This window comes from Antechinus flavipes, chromosome 4, assembly GCF_016432865.1.
Source record: "Antechinus flavipes isolate AdamAnt ecotype Samford, QLD, Australia chromosome 4, AdamAnt_v2, whole genome shotgun sequence".
NCBI classification, from domain to species: Eukaryota; Metazoa; Chordata; class Mammalia; order Dasyuromorphia; family Dasyuridae; genus Antechinus; species Antechinus flavipes.
Window position 1 is genome coordinate 409,693,114 of NC_067401.1, and position 19,303 is coordinate 409,712,416.

General features: G+C 35.9%; 2 protein-coding genes across 5 annotated transcripts in view; one reads left to right on the forward strand and one right to left on the reverse strand.

Annotated features, from left to right (window-relative positions):
- The window catches only part of SWT1 (SWT1 RNA endoribonuclease homolog), a 133,615-nt gene extending 121,013 nt beyond the window's left edge, over positions 1-12,602 (reverse strand). The window contains exons 1-4 of one of the 3 annotated variants that reach the window (XR_007953825.1): positions 12,437-12,602; positions 6,491-6,580; positions 2,832-2,924; positions 668-726 (exon numbers count right to left, since the gene is read on the reverse strand). Coding sequence is in view for 2 of the 3 variants with exons in the window: in XM_051998777.1 (XP_051854737.1) it covers positions 668-726; positions 2,832-2,924; positions 6,491-6,571 (233 nt within the window). In the remaining variant the exon portion in view is untranslated. Of the gene's footprint in view, positions 1-667; positions 727-2,831; positions 2,925-6,490; positions 6,581-12,076; positions 12,179-12,436 lie in introns of those variants that run through there. The other 2 variants (XM_051998777.1, XM_051998778.1) reach the window with 2 other exon arrangements.
- A 172-nt stretch (positions 12,603-12,774) lies between these two features.
- TRMT1L (tRNA methyltransferase 1 like) overlaps positions 12,775-19,303 on the forward strand; it is a 46,219-nt gene continuing 39,690 nt past the window's right edge. Inside the window, exons 1-2 of one of the 2 annotated variants that reach the window (XM_051998779.1) lie at positions 12,775-13,185; positions 16,471-16,623. In XM_051998779.1, the coding sequence (XP_051854739.1) occupies positions 13,044-13,185; positions 16,471-16,623 (295 nt within the window). In that variant the 5' untranslated portion in view covers positions 12,775-13,043. The remainder of the gene's footprint in view (positions 13,186-16,470; positions 16,624-19,303) is intronic. The other variant, XM_051998780.1, reaches the window with a different exon arrangement.

The window sequence follows — 19,303 nt, forward strand, 5'->3', positions numbered from 1 at the left end:
AAAAGTCACATCTCTACCAATAGTGCATTTAATGCATTTGTTCTGCCAAAGCCCAATGTTTGTAATTTTCCATTTTTGTTAATTATGTCTATATAATGAGTAAAGGTGAGATCTCAGAGTATAATTAATTTGTATTTCTCTAATTATCAGTGATTTTTTTCATTGGGCTATTGATTTCCTTTGACCAAATATCACAATTCTATCTTCTCTTTGTATAACCCTCCCTAACATCGCATAAGTTCTCCTAGTTATTTCTGCTACCAAGTAATTCAGCAAAGATCACCAGTATAAATTTTATGCAGAGCTCACAGACATAATATAAATTTTATAGATTCACATTTTAAGTTGTCATGCTACTTTTAGTCAATTTTCTAAGGATGAAATAAAGTCAAATTACTTACTACTTATCTATGGAATTTTTATTTCACTGAAAATTTTCTTAAGACTGATACTGACAAAATTCAGTTGCTATTACAAGTAGAATTTGTACATCATGTCAATAAGAGACAATATGTAAGTGCAAAAACTGAAGTTAAACCAAAACTAAATAAAAGATTTTCCAAATTCTGCACAAAATAAAACTAAGAACAGATTTTGAATTACTTTGAGCTTCACCACCCACATTAACCAAAAAACTGTTAAGAAATTAGCACAATAAGGAATTTACCTTTGAAGGTCTTCTCTTCTTTTTGGATCACAGTATAAAACATCTGTATCATCAGATTTCTGAAAAAGGAAATTTATACATCAGCAAGAACTGAAGAACACAAACTATGCAAAGCACTGATAATAATTTTTTTAAAAGGCTTCTCCCCCTGGTGCTTACAGACTACTTAGGAATGGTCAAGACAGGTTAAAAAAAAAAAAACAAACAGCAAAACAAGACAGCAATTTCTCTAAATCCCCTAAGCTTTTTGTTTTGTTTAGTGGTTTACACTAAATGATCTCTAAACTCCTTTCTAGTTCTATGAAAATCTATGATCCTATGAAAAATGATCAAATATTCTGAATCTTTTAAGATAGTTCTTATTTTTATTTTAAATGATTTAATGAGGTTTTGCAAAATTATTCTCATTTGTCATACCATATAAACCTATTTTTGGTTTAAAGATTATGGTCAGCAACTGCATCCAGAAAGAGGACTATAGGGATTGAATGTGAATCACAACATAGTATTTTTGTTTTTGTTGTTTGCTTGCTTTTTCTTTTCCTTTTTGATTTAATTTTTCTTGTACATTAAGATAAATGTGAATATATGTTTAGAATAATTGCATATGTTCAACCTACACTAGATTATTTGTTATCTAGGGGAGAGGAGTGGGGGGGAAGAGGAGAAAAATTTGGAACAATGTTTTGCAAGGATGAATGCTGAAAACTATCTTTGCACTTTTTTTTTTTTTTTTTTTTTTTGGCTGAGGCAACTGGGGTTAAATGACTTTGCCCAGAGTCACAAGGCTAAGAAATGTTAAGTGTCTGAAACCAGATTTGAACTCAGGTCCTCCTGACTTCAGGGCTGGTGCTCTATCCACTGTTCCACCTAGCTGCTCGCCCCTCTTTGCATGTATTTTGAAAATAAAAAGCTATTTTCAAAATTAAAAAAAAAAAAAAATTGAAGACTACAGGCAAATATAGTCATTAAGTGCTTTCTATGTTCCAAGCAATGTGCTAAGCACCAGGGATACAAAGAAAACCTAAAATAGTCTCTATTCTCAAGAAAATTATATTCTTAAAGAGAATACATTCAAATAAATATGTACAAACTATAAAAGGGTAAACTGGAAATATTTTCAGAGAGAAAGTACTAGAATTTGAGGATAAGAAAAGGCCTCTTAGAGAAAGTAGGATATTAGTTGAAACATGAAGGAAGGCAGGAAAGCCAGGAAGTTGACAGAACAGTGTCATTAGATAGTAGAGTACATGAACAGAAGTAAAGTATCAAAGATTTGAAAGGTAAGAAGGAATCAGGTTAAAAAAGGGCCTTTAAAAGCCATACAAAGAATTTTATATTTGATCCTGTAGATAAAAGTAGCCTTCTCAAGTTTAATGAACAGAGAGGTAATATGGTCAGACTGGAATTTTAGGAAGATTAGGTTAGTAGCTGAATGGAAAATATACTAGAATAGCTATTACAAGAGTGCAGGACATTTGATGAGGAGGGCCTACAGCAAAAGTATCAAAAGGAAGAAGAGAGCACATATAAGAGATGTTGTATTGGCAGGTCTTACTTATATATTAGATAGGAAAACCTGAAAAAAATAATGAGATTAGGATGACACCTATGACTGGATGATGGCATTCTGAACAGTGAGAGCAAAGTTGGAGAGGAGTGCTTAAGGAAAAAGATAATGAATTCAATTTAGTTAAGATGAGTAAGATATCTACGAGACATACAGTTTGAGATGTTCACAGGCAGTTGGAGCTGCCAAACTGGAAATCAGAAATGAGAGCAGGACTCGTTAAAGAGATCTGAGAATCATCGGCATAGGGATATCAACACTTCCTTACCTGTAAGTCCCATATGTCCCTTCATGCATTCATTTATCATTTATGTTACTACAATTTGTGAGGTTTTTTAACATATGGAAATGTATTCTAGTCCAAGAAGTATGACAATTAATATAGGCAAATGCAATTAGGCTATTAATAAATGGTTTTGGAGGAGGAAAAGGAAGTTAAAATATGCAATCAAAAAAAAAAAAAAAAGAAAGAAAGAAAATCAAAGTATAAAATCTTTATAAAGAAAAGGTTAACAAAACAAAACCAAAAAACCAAGGGGAAGAAGCAAGATGTCAGCATATAATTTAAGTTATTTAAGGTAGCTAAAAACTTACCAACTTTCTCTTCCCTAAGGAAGTTGAGCATCTGGAACAAGACAAGATACTAGGATTTGGTGCTTTTGAAGAGATTCTTTTCTGCTTCTTTTCCTAAGAATTTCAAGAGGAAAAAGTGAGGAGGAGAAAGTTCAATTTTTTTTTAAATGCTATAAAAAGAGTGCCCTCTATATATCTCAATGAACCTATACTTAATAAGTATTTAATGGATAATACCCGTGAGACATTATAGGAATAAAATGTAAAGACACAGAAACTACCTAAGAGGTAAGATGTGAAGAAGCAGATGTGGTATAAATAAATAAATAATGCTCCTGAAATGCAGTAGACCTGAATTCAACTCTAGATCTAGAGCTGTTTTCTGACAGTATGGAAATCATTTACCCTTTCTAAGACTTGCTTTCTTATATAAAAGTGAGTAATGTATATCAAAAGGCTTCCCAGGCTTCTAACTTAAGTTTCTAACTTTCTATAATTCTTTAAGGATTACTTGGCCTTCAGGAGTATTCTACCTAATTCAATAAGCATTAAGAGACTATAAAGTCTCTTAATTAAGAGACTATATTAAGGCTTATACAGTTTATTCCAGTAGGTTGAATGGTAGTATGTGTTGAATTATGTGACTTAAGCTCCACAGGGTCTTCTCATCTTGTATAAGCATTCCCGCCTCTGCACGGGAAGGTCAATTTCACTGATTGGGAATGAGACAATTAAATCCTCGTCATGCTATTCATACTAGTCCCCATTTAAGAGACAAGTGATTATGCTACCTTTGCACGGTCAGGATATCGCCACCATTAAAGTCACAACTCACTGGGCAGGCAGTGCCTCTAATACTGGTAAATGCTAGAGATGATGTTTTTGGTAAACAGGTGGAGTTTTTGTTTGCTGAGTTCCTTTTATTCCTTCCTTTTTCTGCACACCAGAGTTGGGTTAACAATTATGATGAAGACACCATACTGGTGTGGCTGGACCACAACATAAATCATTCTGGGGTCTTTAGTAGCAACTGTGGTTAGCAATGAAAAGTGGACAAAATTATTTACCTCATAAGGCAGTCCATAGGAAGGCCCTAAGAATATGTGGCCAACTTGTTAGTGAAAGGTATTCTCATGCTAAAACTCCTAGGTAAGTCAGTCTAAATCCCAGTACCAATAGGATCAAAGAGAGCTGGAAGGGACTTTATAAATCATTAAGTCCAACTCCCTCATTTCCCAGAAGAGGAGAAATGGCTTGGTCACAAAAACAGGAGAAACTGCCTACCAGGAGAAACAAGTTTCTCTTAAAACCAGGAATATAGAAATTTTTCAAAACACAGTAATCCTGGTCTACTGTGGCTTTTGTCACCTTCATCAAGTCAAGGATTTCCTGGAATTCACTTTCTATAGATAATGACACCTAAGATCAAAGGTTCCTTCCAGGGGCTGCTAGGCCAACAAAGGGTTCTTGGATAGAGCTCAGTAAGTTTGTGAACTAGGATGGGGAGAGAAATGCATTTTCATTTCAATATAATTGGTTTTCTTTGTAAGCTCTATGCATTTTACTCTAAGTGTGTTAAAACATTATAATGCAGCTTTACCACACTGTCAAAGTACCCATAACAGAAAAAGGTTAAGAATCTATGCTTTATTGTTCCTTATTAACTTCTAACAGATTAACAATTGATTAAAATTCTCCCTCCATTAAATCATAAATACACAAAAGTTAGCATATAGTACATGACTTCTAATTACAAAATTAGCAACAACAATCAGTAGTAGTCCACACTAATCCATAAATGAATACAACGTATTATCATAGCTGTCACCTTTGTCCTTTTGCCTTCTAGCAATTCTCCTAGCAAGCTAAATCAATGCATGTCCAACATTGAAAGAAAACTTCTTAGTTATCTAAGAACAATCTTGTGCGATTGTTAATCACAACTGCTCACCTAGGCAGATAGGCAATGCAGTGGATAAAAGCAATGAGCTGGAGTCAGGAAGGCCTAAATTAAATCTGGTCTCAGATACTTCCCAGCTGTGTGACCCTGAAACAAGTCACTTAATCTCTGTATGCCTTAGTTTCCTCACCTGTAAAATGGAAATAAAAACAGCACCTTCCTCCCAGGTGAGATGAACGATAAGCCCAAGAGACAATTTCTGGGTAATTAACAATCAATTTATTAGACTAACAAATAATCAATAAATTAATAGTCGATGGTCTCTCTCAACCAAAGACAAAACCATGGAAATCACTGAAGAAAAAATGGGGATAGACTTTGACAGGTGAAAATCAACCCTAATTATTTAACTCTTAATGAGTAGGTAAACTTCCAATGGGGGGGTAGGCTAAAAGCCCTCAGTCCCTCCTGCTGAGAACATGGCTTGAATGAGATTCAGTTGCCTCTAGTACAAAGAGGCAAAACAATCTATTCCCAATACACTGAACAACTGGGGGAGAGGGTGTTTTAGAGGTTCAAGGGCTTGAGCTTAATCTATTTAGGGCTAAAATTCACCAAGATTACATTATCTGGATGGGGATGATTCCCAAACAATTTCATCTGTCAGGAGTATTCCTCAAAGACTGACCCACAGGGACTGAGCTTTGAATAAGGAAATAAAAAGAGGAAAAACCCTGGATCCCAATATGAATAACTGGTTATTAGTATAACAGAAAAATAATCATTTCTCTCACAGGGTTGTTGAAAATTTCAAATGAGATAATAAGGGTAAAGTCTTAGCAGAGTGTCTGGCATATAGCAAACACAATAGGCTAAGTTTATTAATTATTTCTTATTATGATTAGGAAAAGAGTGAAGGATACATACATATTTCTCCAAAAGAAAAAAAGAATGCTAATGATACCTTACTGTAATGAGTCAAGTCAAATAGTGGATTTCCAAAATAATGCTACTCAGGAGAAGGAACCAAGGATAGGATTATTAACAACAACAACAACAACAAAATGACTACAACTGGATGTTCATATGAACACCCAAAACTTAAAAAAGTGCCAGTTTCTGGAGCCATCAATAAGATAAGCAATATATTGGGAATAGCCCAAAGTCCTACTTTAAATACACTGAATGAGGTGTTGACTAATAAATGCTTATCTGTTATTTTATGCCACACTATTTCCATGCCTATTCTTTCTAAGAATCTAATTCATTCCAAGGTTTTCAGTTTTGAGATAAGAGAATGAAATTTTTTAACTATCCTCTTTGCTCATGTCAGGAAATGACTTTCATCTTGGCTAATAACACTGACGGCTATCTCTAAGACTTATCCACACTCAAACCCATATAACCTTTGAAACTACCCATCTCACATTCCATTTCAGGTCAATTAAAAACCACTAATCTCTGACATAATGAAATACTTAGTAAACAAATCTCCCTAATTCATCCCAAACTAAACCTATAACCATCCTAAACAATATCCATAGAAACTAAAAAATAACATTATTAAAATGTCATATCCCTTCATCTTTCCAGAAGTTTCTTTTTTTAAGTAATAAAAGGATGAAGAAAATAATGTAAAACGGTCCTAAGACAAGCAAATCTAGATAAAAAAGGAAAAAAATCTTCTATGTCCCATTTTAAACATTGATTTTTTTTCTGCTTTAAAACAAAAATAAAAGTGTGAAAATATTTTATTTGTAAAATGAAATCAGACTCTTACTTTTTCATCTAGGTCGGATGAAGGAGACGTGTCCTTTCTTGGAGACTTTTCCTGTTTACCATTAGATCCTTTCTTGGACATTGTGAAAAGCTAAAAAAAAAAAAAAAAAAAAGTTAAGATTAAAAAAACATAATTAGAAATTATATTTTTCCAAGTCTTTTAACAAACCACTCCTTCCTAGAGATTATCAATATACAACTACTTTTCATTGAGAAAATAAGATTCTGCTTTTGGTAATCTTTCTTCTCTAAGTTCCATCACCTAAGAGAGACTGTATGATTTATTGTCCAGAACAAACTTCATCATCTTTCTCCTAATTCATTTCTTTTTCTAAACTTCCCTATTTCGATGATGGGCACCACAATCCTTACAGTAACCAAAAAATGTGGTAATACTTTGTAGTTTAATGCTATATTATAATGACAGGTCCCCAATATGGAGTCACTTAGGCTAACTGATCTTCCTAACTCCAGACCCATTTATGCATTATGCCTCCTAGATGCACATATGGGAACTTAGCAATCACTTCTCATAGTTTTTCTGTAGCTAAAGCTGTAATTCAGTTGAATCAGGTACCTTGACTGTTTCTTATAAATGAATCCTGCATATGTTTTGCTTTTAATAATTATTTTATTTATACAGTACTATCAATCAATAATGTATATTAACTCAAAAAATTTATTTTGGATCCAGATCTGATTTCATTGTTGTAGGAACACAGATTAAATGATTTGCCCATTCATGTCTATTAAATTTTTTATTAGATTCAGTATAATGTTCTAGGTCTATCAAAATCTTTTCAGATCCTATCTGTCACTCAGTTCAAAAGGTATTCTCTCAGCTTTTGCTTTATCTGAAATTTTAGTAAGCCATTTCTGCGTTCATCCAAGTAACTTCTAAAAATGTTAAACAAAATTTCAGAAAACAGCAGTTTCAACAGGAAACATAATTATTAACTTCAAAAATATGAATAACTGCCATACAGAAAAAGAATAATGTTTTTGCTAATTAGGACCAAAGGGCAGCACTAGAATCAATTGATTGAAGTTATAAGAAGGCAAATCTGGGTTCAGGATGAAGTAATAATTTCCTAACAGTTCATGTCCCAAAATCTAATGAGAAGTCTTAAATGGTAGTGAGTTCTGAGTTATGTGATTTTCAACCCGGGTCTATTTCACTATTTGTATGAGAGAGAACAGATTTGTTAAGCATAGATTCTGCAACAGCAAAAAACAAACAAACAAAAGCTTTTTGGGGGGAAGGAGAGAATCTGGGGAAAAAGACATCTAAACCAGATTCCTAATTATATAGTTAATAATGTGTAAAAATATTCACAATAAGAGTTTCAAAAGCATTTTGATATGAAAAAGGTTTTATTTGTACCAAAAAAAAATATTTGTAGCTGATACAAAGTGTAATGAGCAGAATCAGGAAAATATCTGTAAATAATAATAGCAATATTGTTTGATAATCAAGTGGAAATGAATTATATTATTTTTCAGCAATACAAATGATCCAAAAAAATTCCAAAGGACTCATTACAAAAAATACTATCGACCTGCAGATTAAGAACTATGAAAACTAAATGCAGATTGAACCATGCTATTTTTCATTTTATATTATCATCTTAGGTTGTTACTTTTTTTTTTAGTTTGTATTTTCTTTCACAAGAAGACTAATATGGAAATGTTTTGCATAATTGTACACGTAAAATTTATATCAAATAGTTTAACCTTGTTACAGAGGAGAGAAGATTGGGAAAGAAGAGAATTTAGAACTCAAAATTTAAAAAAAAAAAACAAATATTAAAAAAAGTTTTTACATGCAATTGGTGGAAAGTATTAGATAATTAAAAATTAAAAATAAGATGAAGAGTTCAGACAAAAGAGAAAAAATACTTTGATCTATGAGATCTCTTTCCCTGACTAAGGTCTTTTCCCCATCTTTTCCTAAATAGTAAAACCAGGACAATTTATACAATGACAAGAATATTGTAAAGACAAACAACTTTTAAAAATTTAGGAATTCTGATTAGCATAAAAACCAACTAAGATTCCAAAGACCCACAGGTAAAACATTCTTCGATGAAATAATTCTTTATTAGAGAAGTGAAAAACTCAAAGTGTAGAAATGATATATTTTTTTTATGGACACAGCGAAGATAGAAATGTGTTTTATTGACTATGTATTAGTAAACAAGAGTTTTGTCTTTCTTTTTCAAATGATGGTGAGGGAATCTGGGTAGGAGGGAAATGAAGATTGTTGTTGATTAAAAAAATAAAATTTAACTTGAAAAAAAAGTACTGCTGTCTGAAATTCTGTTTGGTGACAAACTGATTTTAAAGTAACTTTAACAACATAAACTGATTCACAGTAATCTTTTTTCGATAAAAGTGATAGTATAAATTTCCCAAAGCTAAACCAAGCTAAGTTATGAGACTACTACTTCAGCTTTTCAATGTGTCAATTTCAAAATAAGAGTATATACTGTGATGAATGAAAATTTCAGAGACAATTCCAGGAAATCACAATCAGTTTTATTGACTATAGCTAGAAAGTAATCAATAAATAGGCTTATGATAGAGATGGAAACCTTCTATATTTATAAAGTCTTTTGAAAAGGGATGTACTGCCGAATATGGAAATAGGTTTAGAAGAATTGCACAAGTTTAACCTATCCCTATATGCTTACTTCTTAGGAAAGTAGGAGGTGTGAAGAGAGGATAAAAATTTCTAACACAAGGTTTTGCAAAGACGAATATTAAAAACTATCTTTGTGTGTATTTGGAAAAATGAAATGCTATTAAAAATTATTCAAAATAAAAAACTTCCAAGTGTTAAGTGTATTTTAAATTCCAAATGACATCAGAAAAAAAGAGGAGAGGTCCTTCTTCAAAGGATGCATGAATTAAAGAAACTTTTAATTTGAGGGAAAAAAATAGAAAAAGAGAAGAGTTGCACCAGAGGGTGAAAGTCAACTCTAAAAGGTTAACAAGTGAGAATAAATATTATAATGAAAGGTAAACTAAAATCCTAAAAGGGTCTGGCAAGACAAAGAGCACCAAAATCTCAAAGATATTTGTCAATTTCCATATGTCAATTTGTACTGAATGATCTCAAAGATCCCTTCTTAAATTCTATGATACTATGATCTAAACATATTAGGCAACAATCTTTACGTAAAAATACGTAATAAACGTATTTATCTAGCCACAGACCAAATTTCCAAAGCACTCAATAGTTAACTCTGAATATTCCAATGAGGTTAGTCAATTAAGCAGGGAGGGAATCTACAGGGCTGGGAATAGAACATACACTTTCTTTTTTGGGGGGTGGGGTGGGGGGGTTAATTATAACTTTTTATTGACAGAATCCATGCCAGGGTAATTTTTTACAACATTATCTTTTGCACTCACTTCTGTTCCAATTTTTCCCCTCCCCCCTGTACCTCTTCCCCAGATGGCAAGCAGTCCTATACAGAACATACACATTCTTGACAGAGCTCTGAACCTGGAGCCAGCAAAAGTTGAGTTCAAATATGACCTCAAATACTAGTTGTATAGCACTGAACAGTCACTAACATCTGACATAAACACTTAACCTGTTTGCTTCAGATTCCTGATCTGTAAAGTGGGAAAAATAATAGCACCTACTAGGGCTGTTATGAGGATCAAATAATTTATTTGCAAAGTAGTTTTCAACTCAAAAAGTATTATGTAAATGTTGGCTATCATTTGACTCCCCAAGATTAAAACTGCTTCACAAAAATTTTTATTTCTATATAAACAGCATCCTCATCAACTAATATTGTTATAGCACTTTTTAAATTTGCCACATATTTTACATACAAGATCTCATTTGAGCCTCACAATATTATGAGACCTATATAGCAGGTGTTATTCTCATTTAATGGATAAGAAAAATGAAGCTGAAAGGTTAACTCACATAACTCTTTAAGTGCCATGGAATAAGCTCTAAAACTTGGGGTCAAAGAGCACAAATTCAACTCTTAATAAGTCACTTCATTATGTCCTTATGTTATTGCATTTCTGAACATGAAGGGTTTGGATTATCTGCTCTCTCAGGTCCCTTCCAGCTTAAACTACAAAGAGACTCTAAAAATCAACCCTCAGATAAAGCATTTTAAATATAAGCCACCCTAAATCCAAATTCACATCTGCAACTCAAGCAAAAACAGACCCATCTAGCCAGAAAGCCTAAAGATAAAATCAGTTATATCCACTCTATCTCATCAATTCAATAAACTTCCTTCTTTTTGAAGATGGCACTCATGACAAGTAGGGAGGACAGGGGGATGGAAAGATCCAGTTGCCCTTTGCTTGCTTAGTCCAATCTAATTTTGTTCAGTGACTTTTAGAAAGCTAAAAAACAAAGCAATAGATTTACTCTCTTCCTGGGAGTAGTAGACAAAGCAATCATTTCAGAGGTCTCTTGAAATTGTTTTTACTTTTTCTTGTCTCCCATCATGTTCCCACCAATCCCTTCACTCCATATAAGCTAGCCGCCTCCACTCTAGGTGCCTTTGCACTGACCCCTACATTTGAAATACACTCCCACCTTACCTCTGCCTCATTAAAAGACTATATAACCGTTAGCTATTTTTATTATCATAAGATGCAGTCAGACATCATCTCCCACAAGAAGGCTTTACTAATCAATCTCCCCAGTTGCTAATGCCCTCATTCCCAAACTGCCTTGTAGTTAATTAATTCCTATGTGTTTATCACAATATGTATTATATGTTATAGTATAGGCATACACATGTCTATAGCCAGGTTATTTTAAATTTTATATTTATATTATTTCTTTAAACGTACTCGTATGCCCTTTTTACTTGTATCTTCAGTACCTAGCACAGGCATATGTGAAGGGTATAAAGTTGGGGAAGTAAAAGTAAAATATGGTTTAAAAAAAAAAAAAAAAAAAAAAGCACTGGGTTTGGAGTCTAAAAAACAGTATTCATATGAGCTAGTCTCTCCGAGCCACAGTTCCCCAGGGGGTTAGGATGGCTGATATCTAAACTCTTCCAAACGTGAAATTTCATATTCCCATGTAGAGGAGGTCTACCATTTTGGAAACAAAGAGGGGAAGGGGAACAGCACGTTTGGGAGGGGTACTAATTAAGACTAGAAGAATTTCAACATGCCCCCAGCCCAGTACAGACCCTCACCCCCTCCCATATGGACCACCGACTGCCACGGGCAGCTTCCTCGAGTCAGTCACCACTCAGACATCCAGTCACTCTCCCAGTCTCCCTTCGGATTCAATCCAATCCCAATCAACCTCCAGAATGAAATACGCCGCCCTCCCTGAAGGGGTTCAAAGGCTCCCAGAAGCCGCCCTGGCCGCTTGCATCCTCCCGGCTCAGCCTTTTGATCCGGAGCCTCCGGCCTCCTCGCTACTCTTCGCCTAAGGCATTCCACCAGCAAACTCGGGGCATTTTCACACCTGGCGCTTCCTCCCCTCCACCTCAAGGCTCAAATTTCCACCAAAGCCCCACGTTTCTCTTTAATCCGAGTGCCTTCCCTCGGAATCTCCTCTCGAACCCCGACCCCAAACACATACCACCAATATCCTGTTTGTGCAGAGTTTTCCCCGTCCTCCCCAGCTTTAGACTATAAGCTCTCTGAGGGCGGGGCAGGAATGGGTGCTCTTCCAGGCACAGGAAGCTCGCAGAGAGACACTAACAGGAAACACAGGCGACTGGGGCGGAGGGGCGGGGGGGGACGGGGGGGGGGGGTAGATGAGGGGGAGGAAGAAGGCCGAAAGTAGCTAAATTTATCCAACAACAAAAGCAAAAAAGAGAGGATACCGATCGAGGAGGGTCTTTCAAGCTATCACCAATGTGGACCCAGCCTAGGGGGAGAAAAAAGGGGTACACACTCGCCACATCTCAGCCCTTTTTCCCGGGGAACCATTACTTACCCCAGAGGGCTGCAGCGCCGAAGGCCCAAGCCCCTACAAGGCTCCCTCTGCTCCAATGCCCCCTGGGAATTGTAGTTCTTTCTTAGCTTTCCCGGGAAGCTCACGCGCAAGGTTTGTTTTGGTTTGCTTTTCTTTCCTCTTTCGAGCTTAGAATGCCATCCCACACCCACACCCACACCCACCCTCCCTCCGCCTAGACCTCCTCACTCACTGGCCTCGCAATGCAGCCTGGGTGTTGTAGTTCGTTCATTGTTCAGAGGGTGGAGAATAGAGTCGGAGTGACAGTGAACGTGCCATGGAGACAGAGTAATTTTACTTCATTGGCCAGCGCTCCTCGTACGTCAGCGCGCAGAGGCGCGGTGGAAGCTTAATACTTAAGGGACTGGGGAACCTCCGGGATCACGGAATACCGGTGTTTCCCTTGGTCTCCGCCTGAGGAACAGGGACGCTCTCTCCCATTCCCCCACCCTTACCCTAGCCAATACATCTCACTCTTCTCCACTTTTCCCTCGGCCCTCCATCGCGTGAGCAGTTGGGAGCAGCGCACAGCGGTACCCCCTCGGCGCCCCCCGGGCCCTGGACCGGGCTGGGCGTGGAAGTGGTAACTATGGAGAACATGGCGGAGGAGGCGGCGTCGCTGCCGCCCCCAGAAGCGAAGCCAGATCTGGAACCTGAGCCTGAGCCCGAGCCCGAGCCCGATCCTGAGCCTGAACCTGAGGAGGCGACCCCGGAGGCTGCTTCGGAGAGCAGTAAGGGGAGGGGCTGCGGGAGTATGGGGGTCCCAGTCTTGGGGGAAACTGAGGCAGCACCACGTGCCAAAGGAGGCCTGAACTGGTTGGTGCTTGCGGAGTCCCCTGGGATGCTGCCGGATGAAGTATGGGAAGCAATAGTAAGATGGTCGATTTCCCGCAAAGTCTTAATTTATATGTGTATACGCAAATACTCACATACATGTATCCATGTGCATGTATGTGCGCGCGTTGTATGCAACTATATTCACGTGTATGTACATGTGTATATATGTGTGCCGTTCATTAAGGTTTGCTTTAAAAAAAAAAAGTACAAATAATATTCTGATATAAGCCTGGGGGATAGCTGCTCTATTTTATAGACGGGGAGACTGAGCCACAGAATACTTGAGGCAGAATTTGAACTTTAGTCTTTGGACGTTCGAATCCAGTGCTCTGCCACTGTACCACCCAGCCACCTCTGGGGAAATAAGTATGGACCCATCGGACTTGAAGCCCCGAAAGAGTAGTTTCCCAGACAAATTACTCCCTTTTCATCTTTTTCTAAATCATTTAAAGATTTTTATATTAAACATTTCTTGTCTACTGGCTTCCACAGCTCTTAGCTGGGTCCAAAAAGTTCTGTCAATTATGTTTCACTTTCTCCAAGTAATAAGGAATTAATGTATGGATGCCTTTTTGATGGGGATGGACTATATACAAATATTTATTAAATGCCTATGTGCCAGCCATTGAACCAAGTTCTGGGAATACAAAGAAAGGTGGAAAAACAGCCCCTGCCCTCAAGGAGGTCACAGTTCAATGAGTTAGCTTGTTGAGAACATTGATATATTTGGCGTTTATAGGCTTATGATAAAATAATTTTGCAATTTGTATTGGGGTTTTGGTGTATGTGGAGAAGATAATGGAAACAAATCTGTTTCTTTTTTCTTTTTTTTAAAAACAAAACTTAGAAATGTTAAGCAAAAGATAGGGACATGATTGATTGAACTTGACTTTGACTAGCTCTTCATTCACTAGAGCAGATTACTAGAGCTATTAATGTTGATAGATGCCTTGAGCTCCTTAATGTGCAATTGAGTTTTTTGCTGTACATCATAGTAAGCAGGACAGTAAGTATGAATAGGACTAGGAAATAAAATACAATAAATAAATACAAACAAATAAAATCCAAAAAATACTGAGGAGGAAAAGCCATGAAAGAAATATTGTGGAAAAGTTAATATTTGGAGATTTACCACTCACTGTTAAGGCATCTGACTAGTGTCCTACAAATTTATTGAAAAATTGGTTTTAGCATCTCAAGGAGAAAAGGTGCTACATAAGAATAAACTAATAAAAATAAATAAAAGTAGTAAGTAAAAAGTAAAAAGATTTGTTTCCAAAATCGATTCATTGGAATTTGGGATGTATTTCCTTATCACAGTGCCATAAATGATGATTGTGATCTGAGACTAGTTCTCAAAAGTCTATTCATTGCTATCAAGTAAAGAAAGCCCCTTTCTATAGTATGAAATGACTGGGCTTTGAAAGGACCAAGCTGGAAAGGAAATAATAAATTTAATTCAATATCAAATATTTAATAGCTATTAAAGCATTTAAACTGCGCTAAGACTTTTGGGACAACCTTTACAGTTGTTCTAAGGAGCAGCCTCCTTAAGTTTCAAAAGATTTATCCCCAGTTTGGTCTCAGTGATGAATTTTTCAATTACCTCAGAAGAGTGTATTAAGGCATAAGGGCTTGCAATACACAGCAGTGGAGAAAATAGTTATACAGATGAAATCATCAATCCTGAAAATATTTTAAAAGTAGATGAAGTAATATATATTTACAATATTCCAAAATTATAAAACTCTTAGTAGGATACTAGTAATTAAATAAGATAAACAATTGGCTTGAGTTTAATTGAGAAAAATATTTATTTTTAACAGTGATAACTAAAGGGAAGGCTGACTAGATATTTTGGTGGGCTTTCTGGAGCTAAGGAAAGCCATTTTATGTTAAGCTTAACATAATAATCAGAGATCTTGAAGTGATGGGGTGAACCATTATGTCAAATATCAAAAGGAGACAAGACAGTTGTTCATCCTTCATTTTTAAGGAAGATCAGGACATCATGCAGTGATATCCTGACTTGTAGTGAATTGGATTTAAGTGAGCCCAGAGTTAGACAGTTGTCATTTGAGATTCGTCCAAGTGCAGTGGTAAGATCAAAGTTAGAGTGACTGCTAATGGCCTAGGATGTAGTAAATGGTCTTGTTATCTCCTGACCAAGCTCTGATTGCTCCATAGCACCCACTTCAGCTGCCTTCATGTCCATTAGAAAAATTATTCCTATTCACCCATTCCATCAGAGGAAAGCTCCACATGCATGGGAATAGGCCTCCCCCTAAATCACTGAGAAGTTTGAGGTCTGTTGGTTACCTTCAGCCTGGTCTAGCTCATCTTCCATGATGGCTTTAACAGAGTGCAACCAGCGCATACCTGCTGCTTCTTGGAGCCACAGGTAAGTGTTGGGTCAAAAGTGGATGAGGAGCCCTGAAAAGGGCTCAGCAAACCCTCACACCAGAGGTGCTCATCCTTCCTGAACACTATGCACTCTGATGAGGCAGCAAACATCCTAATAGTATGAAACAGAACTTCTCAACAGGATTTAGTAGCTGGTAGTCAGCCAGTTACAGAAGCGGTCACTTGGTGCAGAATTTGAGGGACAGAGGAGAGCAAAACAAAGAATACTAAATTTAAGTCCTAAACATAGCAAGAGAGACAACAATTTGGGACAGTATTTGCTCCCTTTGCTCTAACTATAACCACAGTAAATCTATCTTGAGGGAGCTTATTGCTGTACATAGGTCTCAATTCACATGTTGCCTCTGAGACTTAACGTGTGGCCATGAACAATTCACATTTCTTCAAAACACTTGTTTCCTCATCCAGAAAATGGGGATTGACAGTGTTTGTGGTACTGACTTCACATGAAATAACTAACACAAAACATTTGTAAACTTTAGAGCACTGTATAAATGTTAGTTATTTGTGGGACTTCAGACAAAGTCACTTAATCTTTGTGACATGTCATCGTATATAAAAGAAATTATTCTAGAAAGTATCTGATTTTCTTACCTTTTTAAGTCCCTAAGTTATATGGGTATTTGAGTTTATTTACTTAAAGATTTCATGTTACATGATTAAGAGAAGAAACTTAAAATGAAAATATTTTAATGCATTGGTTACTATTAAGCACTTAACTGTTTTTATAAACAAATTTGTTTCTTCTTCTTTAGATGGACTTAGTAATTCAGTGAAATTAAGCAACAACACTCATGATAAAGACATTGTATCTGAAATGGAATTGAAGACTGGTGAGAAAGAAGCAGAACAGGAGGAAAGTGTGAAAGAGCCTTACAGCATCTTGGCCTCATCTGATTTATCAAGAGGTTTGCTCATTAAATTGTGAAATTATGGTATATAATAAGAAATAATTGTGAAGTATTTAAGTCAGATTTCTTGTTATCCATGATTATACATTAGTAGATTTGAAATATCTTGCAATACTTTAAAATGTCTTTCTATCCAATGCCTATAATCTTAAAATGTTCTTTAAGTCTGAGTTATAGTGTCTATATTATCTAAACATGACTCTCTACGGCTAACATAGTATAAAGTTTTTTTTATATATATATACACATACATAATACTCCATATTCCATCTATACTGAATGAGTCTTGCAAGAGAACATAAGATTCATATTTTCCTTTTATTATCAGTTTATTAAAATACATTTATATTTGTGGAATGATTCCCTGAAAGATTGACCTAGCAGAACTATAGTCAGGAGATCTGGGTAACGTGGAGAGATCATGGAGTGATGGAGAACCAGAGTAGAACATATCAGAAGGTGATAAACACCAGTAAACACATGCTAATAGTATAGGATTATAGGGTCTCTTAAAGTTTCTTACGTCATTGCCTTCAAGTGCCAAAAGTCCACAAGTGGAAGCTTCTGACCAAATGAGAAATTATGAAGAAACACAAAAATGTCCCATTTTGGTTAGGTTATCTGTCATTGGCATAAGAAATGTATTTGAGTGTATAAGGAATTAATTATTAATTTGTCTCTGCTTATAATGTAATCTCTACTTAATTTTAACCAATTATAAAAATCTTATTTATACTCTTTTATTTTCTCTAAAGTAATTGATCCATTGTGCTTCTGTGGTGATGATGGCCAAAAAGTAGAGACATCAAGAAGGATATTGGAAATAAGACATTATTACTTTTTATACAGAGCCACAGTATATTTGTACCTGCACCAGAGCAAATTAATATAATACAACCATTTTGTTCACTTTTTTATTTTATGCTGTTTTTTTACACAACATGTGACAGAGCAAGAAAAGATCCAGACAAAACCAAGGGCAGATCTAGTAGTGAAGAATGAGGATTTTGGATATTTGAAACTTCTAACAAGTATTCTTTGTGTTTGCTTATTTGGGATCTATATTTTCTTATACTGATTAGCAGACTACTGATTTTCAGTCTGGGAAAATTAGTAAGCACTAACACTGGAAAAGAGAGAAATAAGTTAAAAGCAGGTATCTAGTCCTCAGACTTCTGGGGCTGGCAGTAACTAGCAGCATTAAAAAAAAGTAGGTTGCTATAGCAACATGCAGAAGGCATTTTTCAGAAGCATCCACACAGACCTCTATTCTTTAATATATACAGCATAGCCTTTACATATTAGAGTATGTGAAAACTAGAAGTGTTCCAGTGCTATATTTCATGAATTTTACCTTCCTCCTGGAAGCAATCACTGTATATATTATATGCAGGCTAATTGCACATCTTAAAGAAAAGGTTGAAGATCTCAAGAAAACTTCTTGCTCAGACTATTTAATATAAAGAATAAACAAGTTACTAGACAGGATAAATAGAAAGAAAAATCCAGATGGGGACTAGAAGAAAATAATTTAACAGGGTTAAAAGATCAAGAAAAACCTAATACAGAGAGGAAAAGAAAAAAATTAAAACTACTAAAGCTACAAAAAGGCGTCTCCTGCCTCGTGGAATAATAAAATGGATTGATAGGGACAAACATGTTAGAAATCCTGGCACTGACCCCAGGAAAGACAAGGGCATGGGGGACACAGAAGCATGAAGGAAGGAGAGGCACAATTGGGACTCTTTAAAGAACCCCCTCCAAAACTTGAAAAGTTTAATTTTGTGTGAGTAAAAGGGAAGCCTCATCTTAGGCAAGAAGGCTGTAAATTTCTAGAACTTGTGCTGAAGTGAGACAGAATAAAGATGCCCATTAATTTCGCTATAAAGGGTCATTAATAAACATTCAGACTCATGGGACCCATTGCTGATCTTTAAGTTTGATCTCAGGAAAGATGGCTGTGCTTGCACCCAAGGTGATTGCATGTGCTGATTGATACAAAAGAGAATGCTGCAGACTGGTTAGGTGGCACATGTAACCATGTGTAGGAACCAGTGTTCTTTCTCATGAACTATAGGTGGTAAAAGAGTGGAAGAGTCTTGACTCGCATGGGCATTATGGTGAAAAAACAAACAAACTTGGAAATGTTTTTAAATTTTTTGTATAGCAAACAAATTAGAAAGTAGAAAGGGAGAATGGGTAATAACTTGGTCATTTAAAAAATATCTTACATTTATGTAGATCACTTTAAAGTTTGCATACATTTTTACATCAATTTCTCTGTAGAGAGTGCTGTTCATGTCACTCCTAGCTTAAAGGTGGGAAACTGATGCTCTTGTAAGGTCAAGTTACAGGCCTAGCGTCAAGAGTAGTTAAAGGTAGAATGAGCACTCTGGGTGCTTGACTTCAATTATGACAATTCCCATATGCTGCTGACTCCAAAAGACTCGCTCCACAGATAGGGCATCCATACCACATTCTCTCCTCACAAAACACACTCCCAGTTAACTTTCTCTTCTTAACTGATCTGTGTTTAGGAAATACAAATTCTCTTTATTAGTAGTATAAGAAAAGTAGATTAGTACAATTAAAATATGTGGTGCTCTGTACCCTTTTGTATTTTGTGGCATACTTATTAATTTATGAATTTGTTAAGTTACACATGTGAATTTGCCAT